A 19,575-nucleotide genomic window follows, 5' to 3' on the forward strand; every position below is an offset into this window, starting at 1 on the left:
CGCACAACTGCTTTATTGTTATGGTAACAAGAAACATGTACAAATTATGCCTCAACCTTATCGATATGGTTGTAATTTCCAAGCATTTTCCCAAGATCTGTTGTCAGGGTACTTACAGGTTCATTAAATGAGACTGTGCAAAAGCTTTTTTGCTGATTATTTTGCAGGATGCATGTTGGTGTGAAGTCAGCTATGTGCAACAGGAGCCAAACGCTTGGACTTGGCCTTTGTAAATAAAACCATTGTTTCTTTTTTTGTTGTTCTGAACAAACAGTTTACCTTGTTAATTAGGTGATCACTGTGACTGAGAAGAGAAACACAAACACTTAATTTCCTTTTTGGTCAAAGTTAAGGACAAATTCTGATTGATTCTAGACCTGCCTTTTACTTAAGTGGACATACATGTCCTCTTGAAAACTGCAGGACTGATAATGCGTACTTCAGAGGACAACCCTGGGATCCTTGTAAACAGCCTTATCAGTACAGTCTTTATTTTCATACTCCCACAAAAAAAGCTGAGGTCATTTACCAGTCACTCTACAGAGGGAAATATTTTCATTCACAATATTTTCATCCACCAACTTCATAAATGAGGAAATGTCTCTCTGTCAATCACCGCAAAAATCCTCATCATCCTTTTGGAATTTGATCAAAATAAAGCTGTCACCATAAGTCACCACATCCGCCGCATTCCTGTGATTCACGTGTGATGTAATGATCAGTTTGCATTGCTGTGGGTTTGTCTGTTTTGTGTCTTCTTTATACACTTGATCAGTGCCTTGTATTTATTGACCAGGCAGACAGTGATTCACTGCACATAGGGTGGTCTGCATACCAGGGGACACATCATCAAGTTCAATATCAAACCTACCATTGTCAGGCTATGTCAGTGGACTGTCAGGCGTGTCAGGCTATGTTGTGCATTTTGAATGATTATTTAAACTATTATTATCATGATTTAAAACATATTTATTAAGACTCCAGGGAAGATTTGCTAAGGTGCTCTATCCAAAGTATTTTCTTTGGATAGACCTACGGATAGTACCTTTAGTGTTGATTGAAGCTGAGTCTTTTGGCATTGCCTAAGTTTAAATGCAACTGAGCATGTGGCAAAAGCCATGGAAAGCTGCACGACTTTGCAATTTTCAGATTTTCTGGTGGTGTATTATGTTGTTATGGCTTTGGAAAAAGCAAAAACTAAACTCTGGCACTCTGGCACACCAACAGCAGCGTTGCCTACCCTAATGTTCTAAGACACTTTGCTTCTTCACATTACATGTCTGCATAAGAGTATGACACTGTCTGGTGCAGACTCAAGGGTGTCCTGTTTTACAGCTCTGATTAAATCTGATTGCGATCAGACATCCCTTACAACATCACTCAAGGAAACCTCTTCTTCCCTCCCCATTGGTGGCTGGAAACTCCTGTGACTTATGGGGTGCCTGTGTAGTGTCTGTGTCAGCTGTCCTAGTGGCTGTAGTAGTGCAGTAATGGGTGCAGGTGAGCTACCAGGCACGTGTTTGCCTTACCAGAGGAGTCGCTAATGAGCAATGAAGTTGATGGGTGAAGTCATAGAAGTCCCAGGTGCTGGTCTGCATGGTCCCAATTTGCCTGAAGATGTTGCAGTGAACAGATATTCCTGTCAGGCATTCAAAATTGTGTGTAAAATATTGTTGTGCATAAACCTGGATGTCCTTCTGACAATATCAATTCGGGGGCCATATTTCCAAGAGATACTTAGAAATGGTGAATATTTAAATGAAAATGAATAACAATATCATGCCATGGCATAATTTTGTAATATGAACTTTAATATTATAAAATGTTTATTTTCCTAAGACAGTTTTATCATCACTGAAGGCTGATGCTAAACAATATGAATCTCCCTGCTCCTTATGTCAGGAGACCAGTGAAGAGATGTGTCTGGAGAGGAAGGGAACCAGCTGGCCCTGGTCTCGGAAAACATTTGTTTACTCTGAGTTTTAAAATGATTATATAAGGCAGGCCACAGGGTGAATGAATTGTTTGGTTCTGGAAGATTCTGACAGATGACGTACTAATGCAGAGGAGTGGCTCTCGTTTTCACTGTGGCTGTGTTGGTGTGCGGAGGATTTGATTTAATTGCCGGGGGAAGGGGAAGGGAGCCTCAGTGTGAATATCCCAGTAATTCACCTATTCTCTTTCATAAATGCACTTTTCACAAGAGCAGAGTAAGTGGTGTATTGTGTTGTTCACTCAGTGTACACACATTCCCTCTTATGTAATATGTACTGTAGTAATATAGCATGCAGAGGAACAGCATACAGTGTGCAGATCTGATAAGTGACTCAACGGTCACTAAGTAAATACAGTGCTTAAAGCTCAAACGATTGAAAGTGAACACTTGGGAAACTCAACCCCTAAATGTATATACAAAGTTTAATAAAAAATATGACTGATTACTCAAACTGAAATATTTGCAAGCCATGCATAATATTTGTGTATAGGTAATCTGGGTACTTTGCCACATTACGTGAAAACAATCAAATTGTCCGCTTAGAAATCCCAAAATAAAATAAAATATCACCATAGCAACAGGTTAGAACAACTTATTCACAAAACCAAAAGTTATGGTTAAATATGCGGATGAAATGCTATTTTGATCCAACAAATATCTTAGTTGCAACTCACAGTTAGCTAAGCATTTTTGTGGTCAGGGGTGCAGTATTTATTAAATTTGGAAATATTAACTTAGCGTTCGTATGTGGATTAGAGAAAATGACACAGCTGTCTGCTCACGATACTGGTAGCCAAATGCATCACACCAGTAGTTAATGTGTGCTTCCTTTTTCATTGGTAAATATCATTTCTCTTTTCTCATGTTTTTGATAGCTGATAGTGATAGACAACTCATTAGTATTCAAAAAGTTCCATCGCAGGTATTTCTGATTCATGGATTCACGAGTGTTTCTGTTTTCAGATGTGTTCAATTGCTTCCGTGGTGGAAGTATAAGACAGTTTTCAGTCTCTAGTCTTGATTCTAGGCTTTTGATTGCCTTTGGAGTCTGTTGTTGCCATTTGTCAACAAAGGACCGGAGCTGTGCCAATGAAAGTCAAGGAAGCAATTATGAGGCTGAAAAAATAAGAAAAAACAGAGACATACTCCAAACCTTCGACTTATCAAAATTGTTTGGAGCATCATTGAGAAGAAAAGGAGCACTGGTCAGCTCTGTAATTGAAAAGGTAAGCTGGTAAGCTAAGGAAGGCCTCTACAGCTGATAAGTGAAAAAAAGTTTCACCATAATGAAGAAAAAGTCTGAAACGCCTACCAGATCAGCAACCAGATCAGTGACTACTGTCTGCAGAAGACTTCACAAACTACAGAGGCTACACTGCAAGATGCAAACCACTAGTTAGCTGCAAAAGCAGGATGGCCAGGTATCAGGTTTCTCAGAAAAGAGCCTGCAGAGTTCTGGAAAAATGTCTTAACAGATGAGACCAAGATTCACTTGAATCAGAGCAATGACAAGGACATAAAGTGGAGGCCTAAATAAATGCCCCAGATCCAAAGCACCAGTTATGTTTGGGGAGTGTATGGCTGCTATTGGCTCACTTGTCTTCACTGATGATGTAACTGCTGGCAGCAGCAGGAGTGAATTATGATGTGTACACAAGCGTCTTATCTGATCAAGGTCAAGCAAATGCCACCAAACTCATTGAACTACATTTCATTCAAGTATCCAATCCAATTGAATGCATGCTGAAGAGAAAACTTAAGGCAAGCAGTGTTAGTTCCAAATGTGGTGGAGGAAAGTATCTACGCATTTCTGGCAGGAAGCTCTTACTGTTTCCCTCACTGCTCCTTTATTGCCCCCTGCTGGTGGCTAAAGGTTTTTTTTTTTTTTTAAGTAGTGCAAAGGAAATTTACTGGACATTTTTTTCGTAGATAAGGCTTTGGGGTCTCCAGTCATAAAAGGGGTTGCATTCCTGAGTCCTGATGTCTGTTTAAATGTGTAACTTTGTCACGTCAGGCAAACACGGACGTTGGTAAGCTGTTGTGTAACACGTGTAGTCACCTTTGCTTTCTCCCTCCTTCAACAGGGATGTCTTTAAAGAGGCTAACAGAGTGGTTTATTCCACTGCAACACATCCGGTGACTCCAAACTTTCTTTTCTTGCATAAGCTTTGGCTGACAAATGGCTCGACCCCTTACCCCCCTGCCAGTGTAAATCCGGGGTCGTCTGCAGTTATTTAAACTCGTGGAATTAAGCTACACGTTTGATATACAAGTTGAAAGCATTTTTCCTTTTGGTTCTGCCCTATCACGCCCACAGACAAGCCTCCACAGGCAGGGATCATTAATTCTGGCCAGTGCCGGTTGAGAGCATTACAGCAATAAAGAAGGGAAACGGCTTCCTGGCACTCTGCCTCCAAACGGTTATTTTGCATCATCATCTTAAGCCATTTCTTTCAATGTGGAAGGAAAGGAAATGACAAAGCAATGTTTAACTCGCTGAAATTCCCAGATTACGACTGAGTGAAAGTTTTTGGGTTTCCGGATGGACTGACTCAAAACCTTTTTTTCAATTTTGGGGAGCAACACTCCGCAATCATTTGTGTTTGCTTGTTTTTATTTCTGTGACTCTCAACCAATCACTGACTAGTCACACGAAATAATGGTTGCACATTGTTTGCTGTCTGACATTTCACATTTTATGTCAATTTATATAACTGGAAACATTGTGATGTGCCCCGTGGTCCAGACCAAATCATGACTGTTCTAGTGCCGACTATGATTGGGAGTCACATAAACCAAAACATTATTTGTCAGAGGCTCACCCAGGAAGGAAGAGGGAGAGAGCCCATTCACTCAACTGATTCACAGTGGTCTCTCACCCGAACTCGAACTTACAGGGTGGCCAGTTTGGCAGAGGCACTTTGTCTGAGGGAGAAAGATAATTGTTTGGAGCTTCACTGGTATTTGGAAAAAGGCCTGGAGGAAAAACCTGTCTTGTTCCTTGGCAGCTACTTGGCTGTAGGCAAGGATCAAGAAATGGAAGGATTGGAAGCCAATTTGTTACACATAAGTATCCAATGTCTAGGAGTCAATTCGGGCAATGGCAGGTTACCAGTAATCCGAAGAACTACTACAGGCAATTCTATGTGCAAAATGTGTAAAGGAAGAAAATACTACATGGAAAGAGAAACAATATTTGCAATTTAAAAACCCACAATTTGCATTGTTTATGTGTTGTAAACTTGCAAACGGTGTATTTGGACAGTGACACAGTTTTTTTTTTTTTTTTTTTTTTGCTTTGGCTCTATATTTATTTATTTATTTATTTATTTATGTAAACTTCATTGAAACAGAGTAACAGCGAGGACCAACTAAGTGTCAATGCCAGGAAAGCAGGCCATCATGAGGCTAACAAATCTGAATAAATAGATCAGAGTCATAGCCAAAATATTGTGTGTGTCAGTGTCAACTAGCTGATACATTGCTAGGAGGCAAGAATGCGCTGGTGAGCTCAGCAATAGCAAATGACCTGGTGGACCACCAATGACCGAAGAACTTCAAATTGTGAAGAAAAGCCCCTGAACATTTCGCATTGCAACAATGAACAACGAACGTTTTGCATTGCATGTTTGCTCATGTGTAACGTGCATAATGTCATACTTCACTGTGACATCTGGACTACTTTTTTCCTGATTCGAGTAAATCATATATGTCGCCATTTAAAAAGTTGCATGTTCAAGCAGGGCTTGCAGAAGTGAAATTACACTCTTTATGTTGCGCAACATCCGTCCATGAAACCAAACCATAAACCTGCAGAGATCGCACAATTCCTCTGTTGTTCAAAGTGTAAAAGCAATGCGTGCTTTTTATATTAATGCATGTATGTGAATGCATACATGTACGTACAGACACACACTTACAAACATATATATGTGCACATATGCTCTATATTTAGCTGAGCTTGAAACTAGTTCATGTCAGTGTTGGCCAAGAATTAAGTTGTGTCGTATATAATTGGCCATAGTATCACCTTAAGAGGGATTTTGTTGGCTGGGTTGTCTCTGTCTCCTCACACAGAGGTGACTTCTTTGGTGAGTGATGAGGCACCATTGTGCCTGTGACAACTACGGGTGAAGTGTGCGACTCCACGAATACGACACAGCTCAGCTGGTGGGAGCAGCGCTCAGTGTGAAAACAAAATGGGTGGCAGAAATGTGTTTTAGCTCGTCCCGAATTTCTGGACGACACTGTGGTGTTGTGACAGGCCCACGCATTCAACTGGGGGGCACAAATTCCAAAATTCCAGGCCTTCCAAATAAAGAAAAGGAAATTTTGGGGTCAGAAATAGTGAATTAAAATTGTTTTAAGTTACAGCATGTATTGATGATTGATTTTTTTTTATTGACAGGAATGTGAGAAATTATTGCACATCACACAGGGAAAGAGAAAGATTTCTTGCCATTCACCTACATAAGGGTGCATGCCTGGGACACACGGCAGCAGTGCAGTATTTAACATGACAGATCGCGTTCAGCGCTTCACACTTAATCGAGGTGTGAACACTCCCATGTTGTGCACCCTCGCCAAAAAGGAGAAGAAGAAGAAAGAGGGACGGAAAAAAAGAAGTAGAAACATTCTGGTTAACCTCAGGCTTATTGCCAGGCACTTTGAAAGAGCTGCCTGCCTTCTGTCTTTACATTACCCAACAATATGGGGGAAATTATATCTTACTATGCCAAATACATGGGCTTTTACCAGTATAATGTGTTCTGGTAATTAGAACTGAGGATGCCAAGGGAACATGTGTGCCCCCACTGTGTGGGGAAGAATAATTTTATGTTAGCTTGCTCTTACACCCATTTTTAAATTCTCAGATCCTAAACAAATCCTAAACAGAAAGACTAGTTATTGCCATCTAGTGTTGGATTTAACAAACTTGCAGATGATAGAATTTTGAACCAAGCCTTGAGCTTTCTCTGATGGACTGTGCTCCCAGCATGTTAACACCACTGGAGTGTCCTCTTGAGACTGATTATTTTGGGAAATTATTTTGCTATCTGCAGCATTTGGAAGTATGGAAGTTCCTAGTACCCACCAATTCGGATTCAAAAGTTAACAAGATTAAACCATGCCAAAATATGTTTCCCATATTTTGGCATGGTTTGGTGGGGGAATCAAAATCACCATACATTATAGTGCATGGCATCCATACTTTATAGTCCCAATGGACATTAAAGTATGGATGCCAAATGGCAATTTGAATTTATTTGTACACAACCAAATCAGGACAAGCAGATAGAGTGTTCAGTTGGAGAACAATTCCTCTTTAAAATATGCCTGCAAATTGACACACAAAATGAGACCAGATGTCACTCTGATCCATGAAAAAGATTTCCACAGAGCTTCCAAAAAAAAAAGATCACAAAGATGGTGAAATTTTGTATGAACACTTATGGACTGCAATTACAGTATTTTTCCTTGGAAAATTGTTTTTCTCAGTTGTGCCGTCATGTTATTTCCCGAATAATTCATCTTTAATGACAAACCGCAGTCTCATATGACACCTGAAATAGGGAACAAAACAAATACAGCCTTCCTGTTAAAGTTGCCCAATAAACAGTTTTGTTATTATAAAATGATGTGTTTAATAATCTGTTTAATAGCTTCATCAGCATGTACTGAATTATCAATAAGGTTACGTGAATAATCTGCAAAGCACAATCAATCCAGCATCACTCTCCGTTTGGGTTTAATGCCTCATTAATTAACGCTGATGTGCAGGAGCTGAGTGCATATTAAAATAGACCCAGCTAAGCCTTTAAGCCAATCCATACACTGGCACCACATTAAACAACCCTGCTCACACCCTGAGTGCTGATCATAGTCTGGCTGCGCATCACACATGACGGTATGAAGTAAAACATCCATTATGCTTCAGGCTGAGTTGAAAAAATTGGATCGGGATATACCAACTGTGAGAGACCCAAGAAAAAGCAACATACACGCAACTACATTGTAAACTCAAGCAGTGCAATTTTATTTTTCTAATTTGCATGTGTTTTTCAGCCTTGGAAGAAATGTGCTTCCATTTTACTTACAGGTTCTGCTTTGGCAGGTGTTATATGCAGAGAGGAAGACTTCAGGACAAAGGTTGTTAAGTCTCATCACAATTCCAGAAAAATCTCTGCTTTCTCTTTGTTCCTCACACATTGCAACTTCATGTGGCCGCCAGCTGTAGCAATATAAGTGTTTGATGAACAGCCACCCATATGTTAGGGTGGCGTACAGTACGGTTTACATGCATTTGAAGATATACTGCATCAAAAATACAGGATTTGGACACCCTGAGCATTGCTGAAGTTATACCATGCTACTACCTACATTGTAACTGTAATGCCATGTTGACACATCTGCGGGAGTCACATCCACATTGGATGTCTTGAAATTGCAATCTTTTCATGACATGGTCACAGTGTCCCTTTCTCTATATTATTACTTCAACAGATTATCTCATATTCTTAGATATATATGCTAAATAGAGTTTGGGGAAAATACATTTTTCCTTCATTTGGCTCTGTAGTTCACAATTTTAGATTTTTATCAAACAATACATATGTGGCTAAAGTGCAGATTCAAATATCAAAGGGTATTTTTAATTAATTTCGTTTACACAATGTTGACACGATGGCACGTTTTATACATAGTCCCCCATTTGAATGTGAATTGCTAAAATTGTGAAGTTCAAAGCCAAATACATACCATTTATTTAATCTTCCTTTGAGAAGAGAATTTGGTCCAAAAATGGACAAGGATCTGCAAAATGGAAGATTTTAAGTCGGATGTTATTTTCTTGTCTGTTGCACTCCAATGAGATGCAAAACATCAAAAACCGCACTTACGTCTTTTGCGCCACCAATGGCAGAGTTGTTCCATGTCTGATGTCTGGGAAAAGCAGCATGCTGCTGAGATCTCTGAATTCCAGAGAAAATATTGTTTTTAAAATCCCCTCAAGGGAGACCAGACCCAGCAACAGACACATTTAACCACTAGCACACTACCAGAAGCGGAATTTTTTAAACCCTTGTCCTGGGGGCTTGTTTTGTTTGCTGGGTCTCCTTTTTTCCTTCTTAAATTTCCCTTATTTCCTTTTGATTGAGCTGTTAGTGACTTAATTAATTTCACATGCATTTAATGTATTTATATGCAATGAATTAATCACAAACAATGTTATGTTATATATCAGCAAACTATAATTGGGTAATCATATATATTTGAAAAATTGAAATTATGCTCCAATGTTTGAGCAATGCATCCCCACCCATCTAAAATCCAATTACTCTCAATTAATGACTGGATACGTATCTGCATTAATAGTTTAAATTGTCCTAACCCACCTAACCCTCAGGAAACTCATTCACTTATATCTCTGTTTGCGTGAACACACTTCCAACAATTCAGTTCCACAGTATCTTAGACAAAGATCCAGTGGACATTTGTCATTTGGTATCAAATTCAGATTGAAGCTCAATTAACAGCTCACTAAAACTCAAATTTGGGTAGGTCCCCAGCACCAGGTTTAGGAAATGGTGTAATATATTATCATTTCAAAAAGAGATAAAACAAAAAGGCCTTTTCAGAAATCATAATATAATCAGAAATATTATGATTAATATAATTCATATAATATAATTAAAAAATGTAATCAGAGAAATTATTATTCTTTGTCAAAGTAAGGGATAAAGGACAATAGTGTTGAACATCGAGGACTAATATTCCAGACTGAATCTATAGCTGAAATTGGAACAAAGTCACCTGAAAAACAGAAATGTTGTGCGGTATAAATGAATGAGAATTAGCACAAACATGAGCGGCAGCTATACTATGGCAGTGCAGCTGTAGCTAACACATGTGCACAACAGTGAGGAAGTAGAAAGGGTGGAGGAACCCTGGCGGTTTGTGACGGTACGTGGCGGTATAGCTGTTAGGAAATACAGTGCACACAAACACAGAGGGGAAAATGCAGGGCAAAGTCTGCTGCAAACAGGCCCACAAGGAAACTGAAGGAGGAAGTCGATAATTTACACATATTTAATGCGAAATCCCGCCCTGTGTCGGTTTTCAGGTCTTTACCGCTTCTTCTTGGCATTGTCTGAGAATCAAGCAGCTGTGGTGAAAGACGAGCTTGAGAGCTTGGCAGTTAACATTGGTTTCCTGTAGTATCCTGAATGCACATGAAAAATATCCATTGTCCTGGGGACTTTTGAACATAGTTGTGGCTTCTTGAGAAGAATGATGAATACTTCAGTAGCCCTGTTTAAAATGCTAAATAACTGAATTTCTTTGAATGCTTGCGGTTCATGCTTCTGAGGAATTATGTCTGTACATCACCGACAAAATGTAGTTGATTGGTCATGCACAAAAGACTTGTGTACACTTGTACAGTGTGGTGTCAGATAAGGAAACATGTTTAATATTTAATTAATGGCTTTACGCAATTAGCAGGATTTAAATTCCCATGAAATTATAGAGGTTTAATACATAGCCAAGTGCAATACATATCCTCAAGTCTCCATCGTTCAAGCCAGCGACGCCCGGGTCTACTTCACTCCTGGCCCTTGCCCGATGGGCATCGCCCCCGACCCCTAGCCTGAATCTTACATACGGTGATCCCTCATAGTCTTTTTGGGCTAAGCCCGGCCAAGGTACATGAGTCGCTCAACCACCAGGTACTTGCCTGCGGACACCACCCCCAGGCTTGGCTCCAGGGATGGGCCCCAGTAAATCTATTCTGGGCAGTGTAAACTTTGAAGGCGTAACTTGGCGCCTGTCTTCTTATTTATCATAAAGTAGGGGCCTATTGGATCATGTTCCTCTGGGTCATTACCCCAGAACTGTTCACCTTGGGAGACCCTTCCGGGGGACATAAGCCCCCAACAACATAAGCTCTGGAGATCATAAAACCTCACAAGTCCTACTGCCACGACAAGGTCATGATCCAGGAAGAGAATTCCTCATTCTGATTCATCAATTGGAGCGCTAGTTTCCATCCTTCCACAACATTTATATTGATGTCAATGGCAAAGTCAGTGACAAACCTACAACGCCATGCATGTGGTTTATAGTGTGTGAGCCCTGTTATATTCAGACACAAAACTGACAGCCAGAGACAGAACAACTTTGGGCATCTACTTTAATAAGACTTCAGTTTTGGTTTTGGGGGGTTTCTAATACGATTTTAATTATCAGTTGGCGATCCAGGACTTGCCAGAACAAGGTAACACTAGCGAGAAGCATAGTACACCTTGATGTTTTGTTGGAAAATACCTGTTGCATTACGACAGCGCCAAGCACTGAATGGGGCAAAGATGTTCTTTCCAAGTTGTTCTCTGATCCTTAAATATATCTTCCATAGATGTACAGATCATATTCCGTTCTCCCCATAGATATCCTTGCTCCTTGATACTGTTGAAATCATGTTATTGACAACAAAGACTTTTTACCCCACTGTACTGAAAACAAGGTGACCACTGGCATAGAATAAGCTGCATGGCCATGAAACCACAGGACCTAAAAATAGATCCAAATTTTGTCCCACATGGAACTGAAGCCTAATTAGCTGGAAGAGTACAGGTGTAATTTAGCAATCCTCTTACAATCCTTCTCTCTCTCTCTCTCTCTCTCTCTCTCTCTCTCTCTCTCTGTCTGCCCCCCCCCCTCTCTCTATTATGCCCATGGCTAATTCTCAAAGTGCCCTTGGCCCTGCTCAAACACTCCAAACAATTCTCCAAGGCAACGGAGACCACATGTAATCATCAGCCATTCGCCACAAAGAAAGCTTGCGGCAACAAGGTTTTCATTTTGATTGACAGGTAGGGATGCATTCACTTCCCTTCATTCCTACAGCAAAATGCTTTGGTCAAACAAAATATTTATTTCTCTCTTGATTACTTGTGATCTGATTGAAAAAAGTTATTTAATTGCAGTATAATGGGTAAGGAGCTGGTCTTCTAACCTAAAGGTTGCAGGTTCGATTCCCAGGTTGGACGCTGTTGTTATACCCTTGAGCAAGATACTTAACTTGCATTGCTCCAGTATATATCCAGATGTATAAATGGATGCAATGCTAAGTTGCGTACGTTGCTCTGGAGCGTCTGATAAATGCTTGTAACGTAACATAGCATCAGCACTAACCTGTGTTTTGGTTGGACATTGCACTTTTAAAATCAATATATTGGTCACCATATGCAGGTTATGTTAGATGCTGTTTCAAAATAAGTAACATTTGATTGTGACATGAGTGGGCTTTATTACAAAGCAAGTTATTTTAAAGAATGCTTTATTCCTGGCCTGTTCAAATATAATTTTTATTATCATTATTTTTTCCCCCATTAAAATAAATGAAAGGCGGAGAAAAGGATGAAAACAAAAGATGAGAATTTTTACAACATGTACACCCAAGCTTGAATATAACACAGGGTAAGGTTTTGTGAAGGATTCACATGCTGTATTGTGAGAGGGATGAGACACAGGGGGCGGTTAAAACAGGGCTTGAGATGTTCCAGATTAGCGGGGCTTATCCCAGTATCATTTTGTGTGGGTCTCAGCACGCTCGCAAGCCCAGATTCCATTCCACACCCTCAGCAGAATTTCCTGGGCAGCAGCTGTTGCCTCTCCTCACTCTCGAAGGTTGTGAAAATATGTTGAATTTAATTTAAAATGATGATGTTTCATTGCATTTCCATAGAAACTTTCATCACAGGACCTCAATGTGCTTTACACCTTCAGTGTAAGTGTTTTTAGTCACCTGAATCAACCCCTATTATGTGTAGTACTCACCATCATTACCATTCTGTAGGTTACCATTTTAGCATTTCAAGGAGTCAAAGTTATGGAAAGATATGATGAATGGTTATTTGGTAAAATATAGTGATAATTATATTGTATAATATAAGTGTTTATTCTACACGTTGCATTTATAACGTATTATTATTATATAATAGATTGTACTATATAGTTAATATTATTGTTAACCCCATTGCACAATCCTTTGTGCACTGCAGTTCTTTCTCAGAAGCTCAGATTACAATTGTCATTAAAAATATTATGTAATTGGGGTTGGAAGTTTCAAAGACAATAAGCGTTTGATACACAAGTTAAGTACTTCACCCCAGGGAAATATAAAACTTGCTGAGCACACTCCAAGTACTGGCAGGGAAGAATTAACAAATGCTGTAAAAAATTTTAAAAAAAGATTTAATCAGCTGTAAAAAGCGGTTGGTAATTCTATGGTAATTCTATGGCATCGCACTCTATGAATTGACCGGACATGGTTGCTTTAACATTACGGAGTTTTTGAATCACATCACTGCGGCTGCAGCACACCTGTTAACAGACACCCAGAAGGACAGTGAGACAAATTTGCACCCATACATGGCAAAGCCATTGGAAATAACTATAATCTCCTTATGCCACGTCAACTTTGGCTGCCTGCAACAGTGCTGTCAGCATTTGAGCATGCTGACAATGATACCAATCATACGCATACCCTCTAGTCCTGTCAGACTTACAAGTGAGGAGCACTCTCTCCCCCTTACAAAAATAACATCTGACAAAGATGTTACCAAACCAAACAAAACTTTGTGTGTTGGAAACCAAGGTATCTACGGCGACTGTTGTGCAATTAAAGCACCCTTCTGCCTGAATATGGCAGGCAGGGTATGCACGATGTTAAAGTACAGAATCATCTGAAAGAGACGACGTGATTTAAACAGACAAGTACAAACAGATCTGCTTCTGAGAAACTATCTCTGGTCTTTTCACAGAAAACAATTAGTCAACATGTCAGGCCCAACCGCGGATGAGGAGCTGCCCATGACACACACAGGTGAGGTTTTTCTTAACACCACAATACCACAGCATCTGCATACTGAACCAAATAAACCCTGTACTGTATTAGGGTGTGTGCACTCGGGAATGAAGCTCCATTTTGATTGCACAATAAAACGCCAGAATAAGAACAGAATGTCCAGTGTTACAGACTAAATTGCTTAAGCTGGCTTGATTGTTATTTTCATTAAAAAAAATGTTTTATTGTTACTGCGTGTGTCAGGTTAAAAGCTAGCCTACAGCTCCACTATACCTCCAACCAATCTACATGCCCTGCAACCTAACCAGATCTCTCGGCTCCACAACCTCGGGGCGACTGGCAATCTCCTGCCTCCATAGTCACACCTCCCAGTCGCGATGCTTGTTCTTACTGCCCCCCCCCCCCCCCTCCCCCCAATGGTGAAACAAACTTCTAAAGTGGTCAGAATCATTGTCTATCTTCAGATTGAAGACACACCTTATAAGATTGTTTCTTGGTTCCCCTTCCCATCTCCACTTCTTAACATGCATACCTACAGTGCTAGTTCAGGTTATGGTATTATTTAATGCTTTTAGGCTGTGGTTCTTTAGTGATGTTACACATGTTCTTACTGGTATGGGAATGTTCTTAGCCTGGTCTGTGACTATTACCATATTAAATAGGCAAATGCATCTATGTTCTTCTACACTGTAGGTTGCTCTGTATAAGCATATTTTCCCAATGAATGTAATATAGTAGTGATGCCTGCTTGATGCATTTGCAATATTAAAAGTGTTGAATATTACAGGTGCCAGGCCTGTTGTTTCCAAAAGTAGCTGATGTTCTGAGTCATTTTTATTCTTCGACATTGCCTTTAATCCACCTTACAAAACCAGGGTTCCATGCTATTGAATGACACATCTTGAAAACACAGTTTTACCTAATAACAGCATTATCCTGATACAGCAGGAACCATAGTTCAGGATTTATTTACACAGCTCATGCCATCTCCTCTAAACAGATTTTGTCAGATTTAGGTTTTTTTAGAGGTGACCTATATACAAATATCCTCTGTGGTCAGCTACCTTCCTTCATAACGCATCTCATGCTGTAAACATTCACGAAAAGGAAAGGGTGGTTTCCGTCATAGGTTTCAATGGGTCAAATTTTCCATTTCACACTGCAGCCGACTTATCAAAACAAATCCCGGTGAACTTGTATCACCATTTTCGTGGTACATGAAACACCAATGTTCCGAGGACGGCGAAGGTTGACTGAACATAAAAAAAGAATGTTCTCTCTAGCAGCACAGAGCTGCACATGACTGCAAATCATTGTTATATCCTGGCCCGGGCAAGAACTACCAGCCATTTTTAAAAGAGAAAACAAAACCAAGGGAAAGATTATGCTTGGACATGCCAGGCATTCATACCCTAAACATGGCTATAAAAGGACTTGTTAGGCACTTGTTGGGCAATATTTGTTCAGCTAAATACTTTCACTGGGGTTCACATATCTGATGTCTGATTTATGCACCTGGTGCCTCCATCCAGAAAAGCATTCAATTTCAAACTCAAGCCTGCACAGCATTCCATATCATTGCCGAGAGGTTGTTTACTCGCCGTTTGATTTATAGAAAAAACAGAGGTTCCCTTCAGGCTCCATAAATAAAAACAATTCTGACCTCACTCCAGACCCCATTATTAGTTTCATAAAGCTCTCTCAGCTAAAGGATCTTTTGGTATGACTCTTAGGTCCCAAGGGGGTTATCAGCGACTGGAGGAAGTTCAAGCTGGGAAGCGAGGACTACGAGTCCATTCCGCCCAGCAAACGTGAGCTCCTGCGGCAGATGTCCAATCCCAAAAGCACTGGCGACGAGGAAAGACAGAATCGCAAGGTTTTTTTAAAATTTTTTTATTTGCATTCATTCTTACCAATGTAACATTTTCCAAGATGCACTGCACCGTGCCAAACCATTTATTTTCAAGCTTTTTTAAAATATAATTTTCTTGAAATACACCTGAAATATGGTGGAATGTATGTGAAGATGGAACTCTCACGTGACCCCAGGTTCATCGCAGATTCTGTACAGTAACCAGATGGTCAGATTCTGTGCTCCTTCGGTCCCTATTTCCTTACTCCAGAAAGTTGCAGTTAGTAACACAATTTGCTGGAGGTATACTGTAGTTTATGAATATCCATAAGCTGGTATTGCCCAAGGGCAATACCATTGCCCAAGAAGCAGAACTTTCAGTGCAATACCATTGCCCAAGAAGCAGAAATTTCAGTGCTAAGAAAATGGAATTGGCTAACTTGTCAGTTTTAAGAATCTGTAAGGGATGTTATCTAATTAATCAGTGATAGGCGTTGGCTACCTCTCGGCCCCCTAGGGTTTATCCATAATCATTTAGCGCTCCCTCACCTACGTGTCTCTACCCGCAACGCCCCCCCCCCCATTTCTGCAGATGAGCATGCAGGAGTACGAGATGATCAGGGAAGAGGACGAGCGGTGCCTGAGGCAATACCGCAAGCAGTGCATGCAGGACATGCACGAGCGCCTGAGCTTCGGGCCCACGTTCGACGGCGTGTACGAGCTGGAGAGCGGCGAGGCCTTCCTGGAGGTGATGGAGAAGGAGCACCAGCTCACGCTGGTGGTGGTGCACATCTACGAGGACCGGATCCCGGGCTGCGATGCCCTCAACGGCTGCCTGACCTGCCTGTCGGCCGAGTACCCCGGCGTCAAGTTCTGCAAGATCCGGGCGTCCTGCACGGGGGCCGGCGACCGCTTCTCGGACGACGTCCTGCCCGCCATCCTGGTCTACAAGGACGGGGAGCTCCTGGGAAACTTCCTGTCCGTCACCAAGCACCTCAACGAGGATTTCTTTGCGACCGATGTGGAGGCCTTCTTGAACGAGTATGGCCTGCTGCCGGAGAAGGAATTCACCGCATATCTAGACGATGAGGAGGCCGACGTGGAGTGAGTGAGCAGGGGCTTATCTTTGCTGGAGGGAGAACAAGACTCTGTCCTTTCAGTGAACTGCATATGATCTGTACCTGACGCTGTACCTGTAATTCAAGTCTTACAGAAAAAACACACCCTCCACACGCACTAAGGAAAAACCCACTGGCTGTAACCCTGCAGTATTCGCTGTACTATATGCCAGTTGACACTGTACTATTTTATTCACTTACAAAGTATAAATTGAGGTTTTCAAAGCCACTACGCATTGCTTTATATTAAGTTTGTAGTAAGATGGTGGGGTTACTAGGATGGGATCACAGCAATGTAGGGCACCCCTTACTGTAGGTCTGTCCATTTGTACATTTCCCTCTTAGTCATTCTGACTTCTCTACATCAACCAGCAACTTACATAAATAACAGCGTGCCCATAAAAAAAATGTGTAAAACAAAATCATTGCAAAGAGCTGCTGTGATCATTGTAAGACAAAATTGCACCATTTAAGGGCCTAACCAGGAAGTCAATGTTGCTAGAATCCTTTGTATTATCTGGTTAAAAAAAATAAAATAAAACAAGATAATATTTTTCAAAATGATCATTAAAATTGTATTTGAAAAAATAAGTGCTGTGAGTGGTAATGTGTTATGGCTTACTGGTAGACGTAGGGGTCCTTTGCTCATTCAAGCACTACAGTTAAGGATTTCATATTTAACATCAAAATCCAGTTGTTGGCCCCAGCGACTTTTCACTCATGCATTGAGCTGGTACTCCACCAGGCAACTCTTGGGAAACTGCTTTATGGGGCAGTTCATATGAATTCTGTGGAAGATGACATTTTATTGTTTAGTATTACACTGAAAATTCTGAGGTCATTACTTATTTCTAATTTCAAAAAAGTTTTGAGGTAATGTCTAACAAATACACAACAGTATTTAGAGGTTTCACACCTCAGTGGTCCAGCAAAAGTGTTTAAATAGTTTGCATATGTTGCCATGGAACAAAAAATTAAGAAGGATTTTTTATTAAAACATGTTTTTCTCTCCCTACAAGACCTTTCTGAAACAGGTTCTTCATAATTCCTAACAAATTGCTGATGTCCAAGGTTTGTTTGAGCTATGTTTGTCAGTACTTCTAAATGACTGCTTCCATATTTAAAAGCAATGAATCTGCATGTAGGTACTACACGGTATGAATTGAAAGGTAAAAAATTATAATAAATTGTGTGTATTATTGGGTAGTTATTACTGTCCATTTAGTGGAAATGAAACATACAGGGCTAACCAGGTTTGCATATGGACACCATCATTTACAAAACCACATAGAGAATAAATCTCTCATCAAACAAACCAGGAACAATAACTATAAACTATAAGATGCATGAACTCATTGTGAAGCATTCACTTATTTTCATGTGTTTTCTATGCAGCCAAACCCATTCGTGGTTACAGCTGAAAGAGCTCAAGTAACATCTTTGAGACATTGATGGAGCTGTGCCAGCAAACATTCAATTACTAACAAATTATTAGGATAACATTCATGTATTCGGTTACAGGAAGGAGGCTTCATGTAGAGAAATCTCCACCACCCAGTGGCAGTATCTCAAACACAATCATCAAAGAGTGAGGAATCAAATATTGCAGCAAGTAATTGTTAGGAGAAAGACAAATTAATATTTAAAATGTAAAAGAGGCACAATTTATGTACATGTATTGGATTGTAGTGCACAGCCAGACCGTTAAGCAAGTGACAACTTTAAATCTGGTTTCAAGCGACTATTCAAGCTCCTTGTTTGACTATGCCAGAAGACAGTGGAGTTGCCAGTTTGCATTCTGTAAAGGAGAAGCCCATCCACTGACTGCACACAAGGGGCTGAAATAAAAAACAGATCAAAGATATTCACACAAAAAGAGCTGAAATTGAAATCAGATAAAACATTGACCCACTTGGTTTACCGGCAATAAATCTGCTCCAAGAAGCCTACACCCACACAAACAAATTGCGCTGACAAACCGTCTCTCACATTAATCACTTCCGACTAATTTGCAATGAGTTTGGTTCTTCTGCAAAGAAGGTTTACAGATTTAATCAAATACGAAAAGGATGTGGTACAGGAAATGCAATACATGTTATGGCGATGCAAACGAGGTTGGAAGCGACTTCAAGCCTAAAACCCAAACCAACTTGACGATTTCTTAAAAGAATTTGCAGATATTTAGCAATATTGAAACAAACATTATTTAATAGTATGTCACTTGTATCCATACTTAGGTGGCTAATACAAAAATCTATTAAGAACAGTACCTGCCAATTTTTACATTACTACTGGAAATTCCAGATTAAAATGTGGATTGCCCTTAAGGTTTCTTGAACAGTGATGGTTGAAAGAACTGGCTGCTAACATGCTCCACACCGACAATTTCAGCATTGAAACAATAACACCTTTACAAAGCTAAGTCACCAACTTCTTGATCAGGGTCAGCGTAAATTTGCAACACCTGAGTGTCAGAAACACAACAGTCACACAATGAACTAACGTAAATTCATCCTCTGGTTTTTGTTCCACAAACAATGTTGCTTCTGTTTATCATAAAATACATGAAGTCATTTCTATTTCAAAATAAGCAGGGGCTAATATCACTGAAGATATCGTGAAGTAGGAAACCAAGACAAATGCTAGATAAATACATACACAATGAACTAATGGGAAAGTGTGATACTGACATTCCACTTAAGGGCAGGGTAGCTGCTGCTTGCTGCCCTGCCTCGAAGACGAA

The 19,575-nt window shown here is 40.2% G+C and overlaps 1 protein-coding gene across 1 annotated transcript; it reads left to right on the top strand.

The window, feature by feature from the left end:
- The first annotated feature begins 11,733 nt into the window (after positions 1 to 11,733).
- pdca (phosducin a) lies at positions 11,734 to 17,423 on the top strand. Its single transcript, XM_064338583.1, has 4 exons — positions 11,734 to 11,865; positions 13,819 to 13,880; positions 15,596 to 15,738; positions 16,307 to 17,423. Exons 2-4 carry the CDS (start codon positions 13,835 to 13,837, stop codon positions 16,820 to 16,822), a joined length of 705 nt encoding a protein of 234 aa, XP_064194653.1. The 5' UTR covers positions 11,734 to 11,865; positions 13,819 to 13,834; the 3' UTR covers positions 16,823 to 17,423.
- Positions 17,424 to 19,575: the final 2,152 nt, after the last annotated feature.

The sequence above is a fragment of the Anguilla rostrata genome, chromosome 6 (genome assembly GCF_018555375.3).
Source record: "Anguilla rostrata isolate EN2019 chromosome 6, ASM1855537v3, whole genome shotgun sequence".
NCBI lineage: Eukaryota > Metazoa > Chordata > Actinopteri > Anguilliformes > Anguillidae > Anguilla > Anguilla rostrata.

Excerpts from the sequence above, each read along its gene's own strand:
- pdca (XM_064338583.1), top strand. The coding sequence starts at position 13,835 with ATGTCAGGCCCAACCGCGGATGAGGAGCTGCCCATGACACACACAG. Across the intron at positions 13,881-15,595 it reads GCTGCCCATGACACACACAG|GTCCCAAGGGGGTTATCAGC; the intron begins GTGAGGTTTTTC and ends TATGACTCTTAG. Across the intron at positions 15,739-16,306 it reads AGGAAAGACAGAATCGCAAG|ATGAGCATGCAGGAGTACGA; the intron begins GTTTTTTTAAAA and ends CCATTTCTGCAG.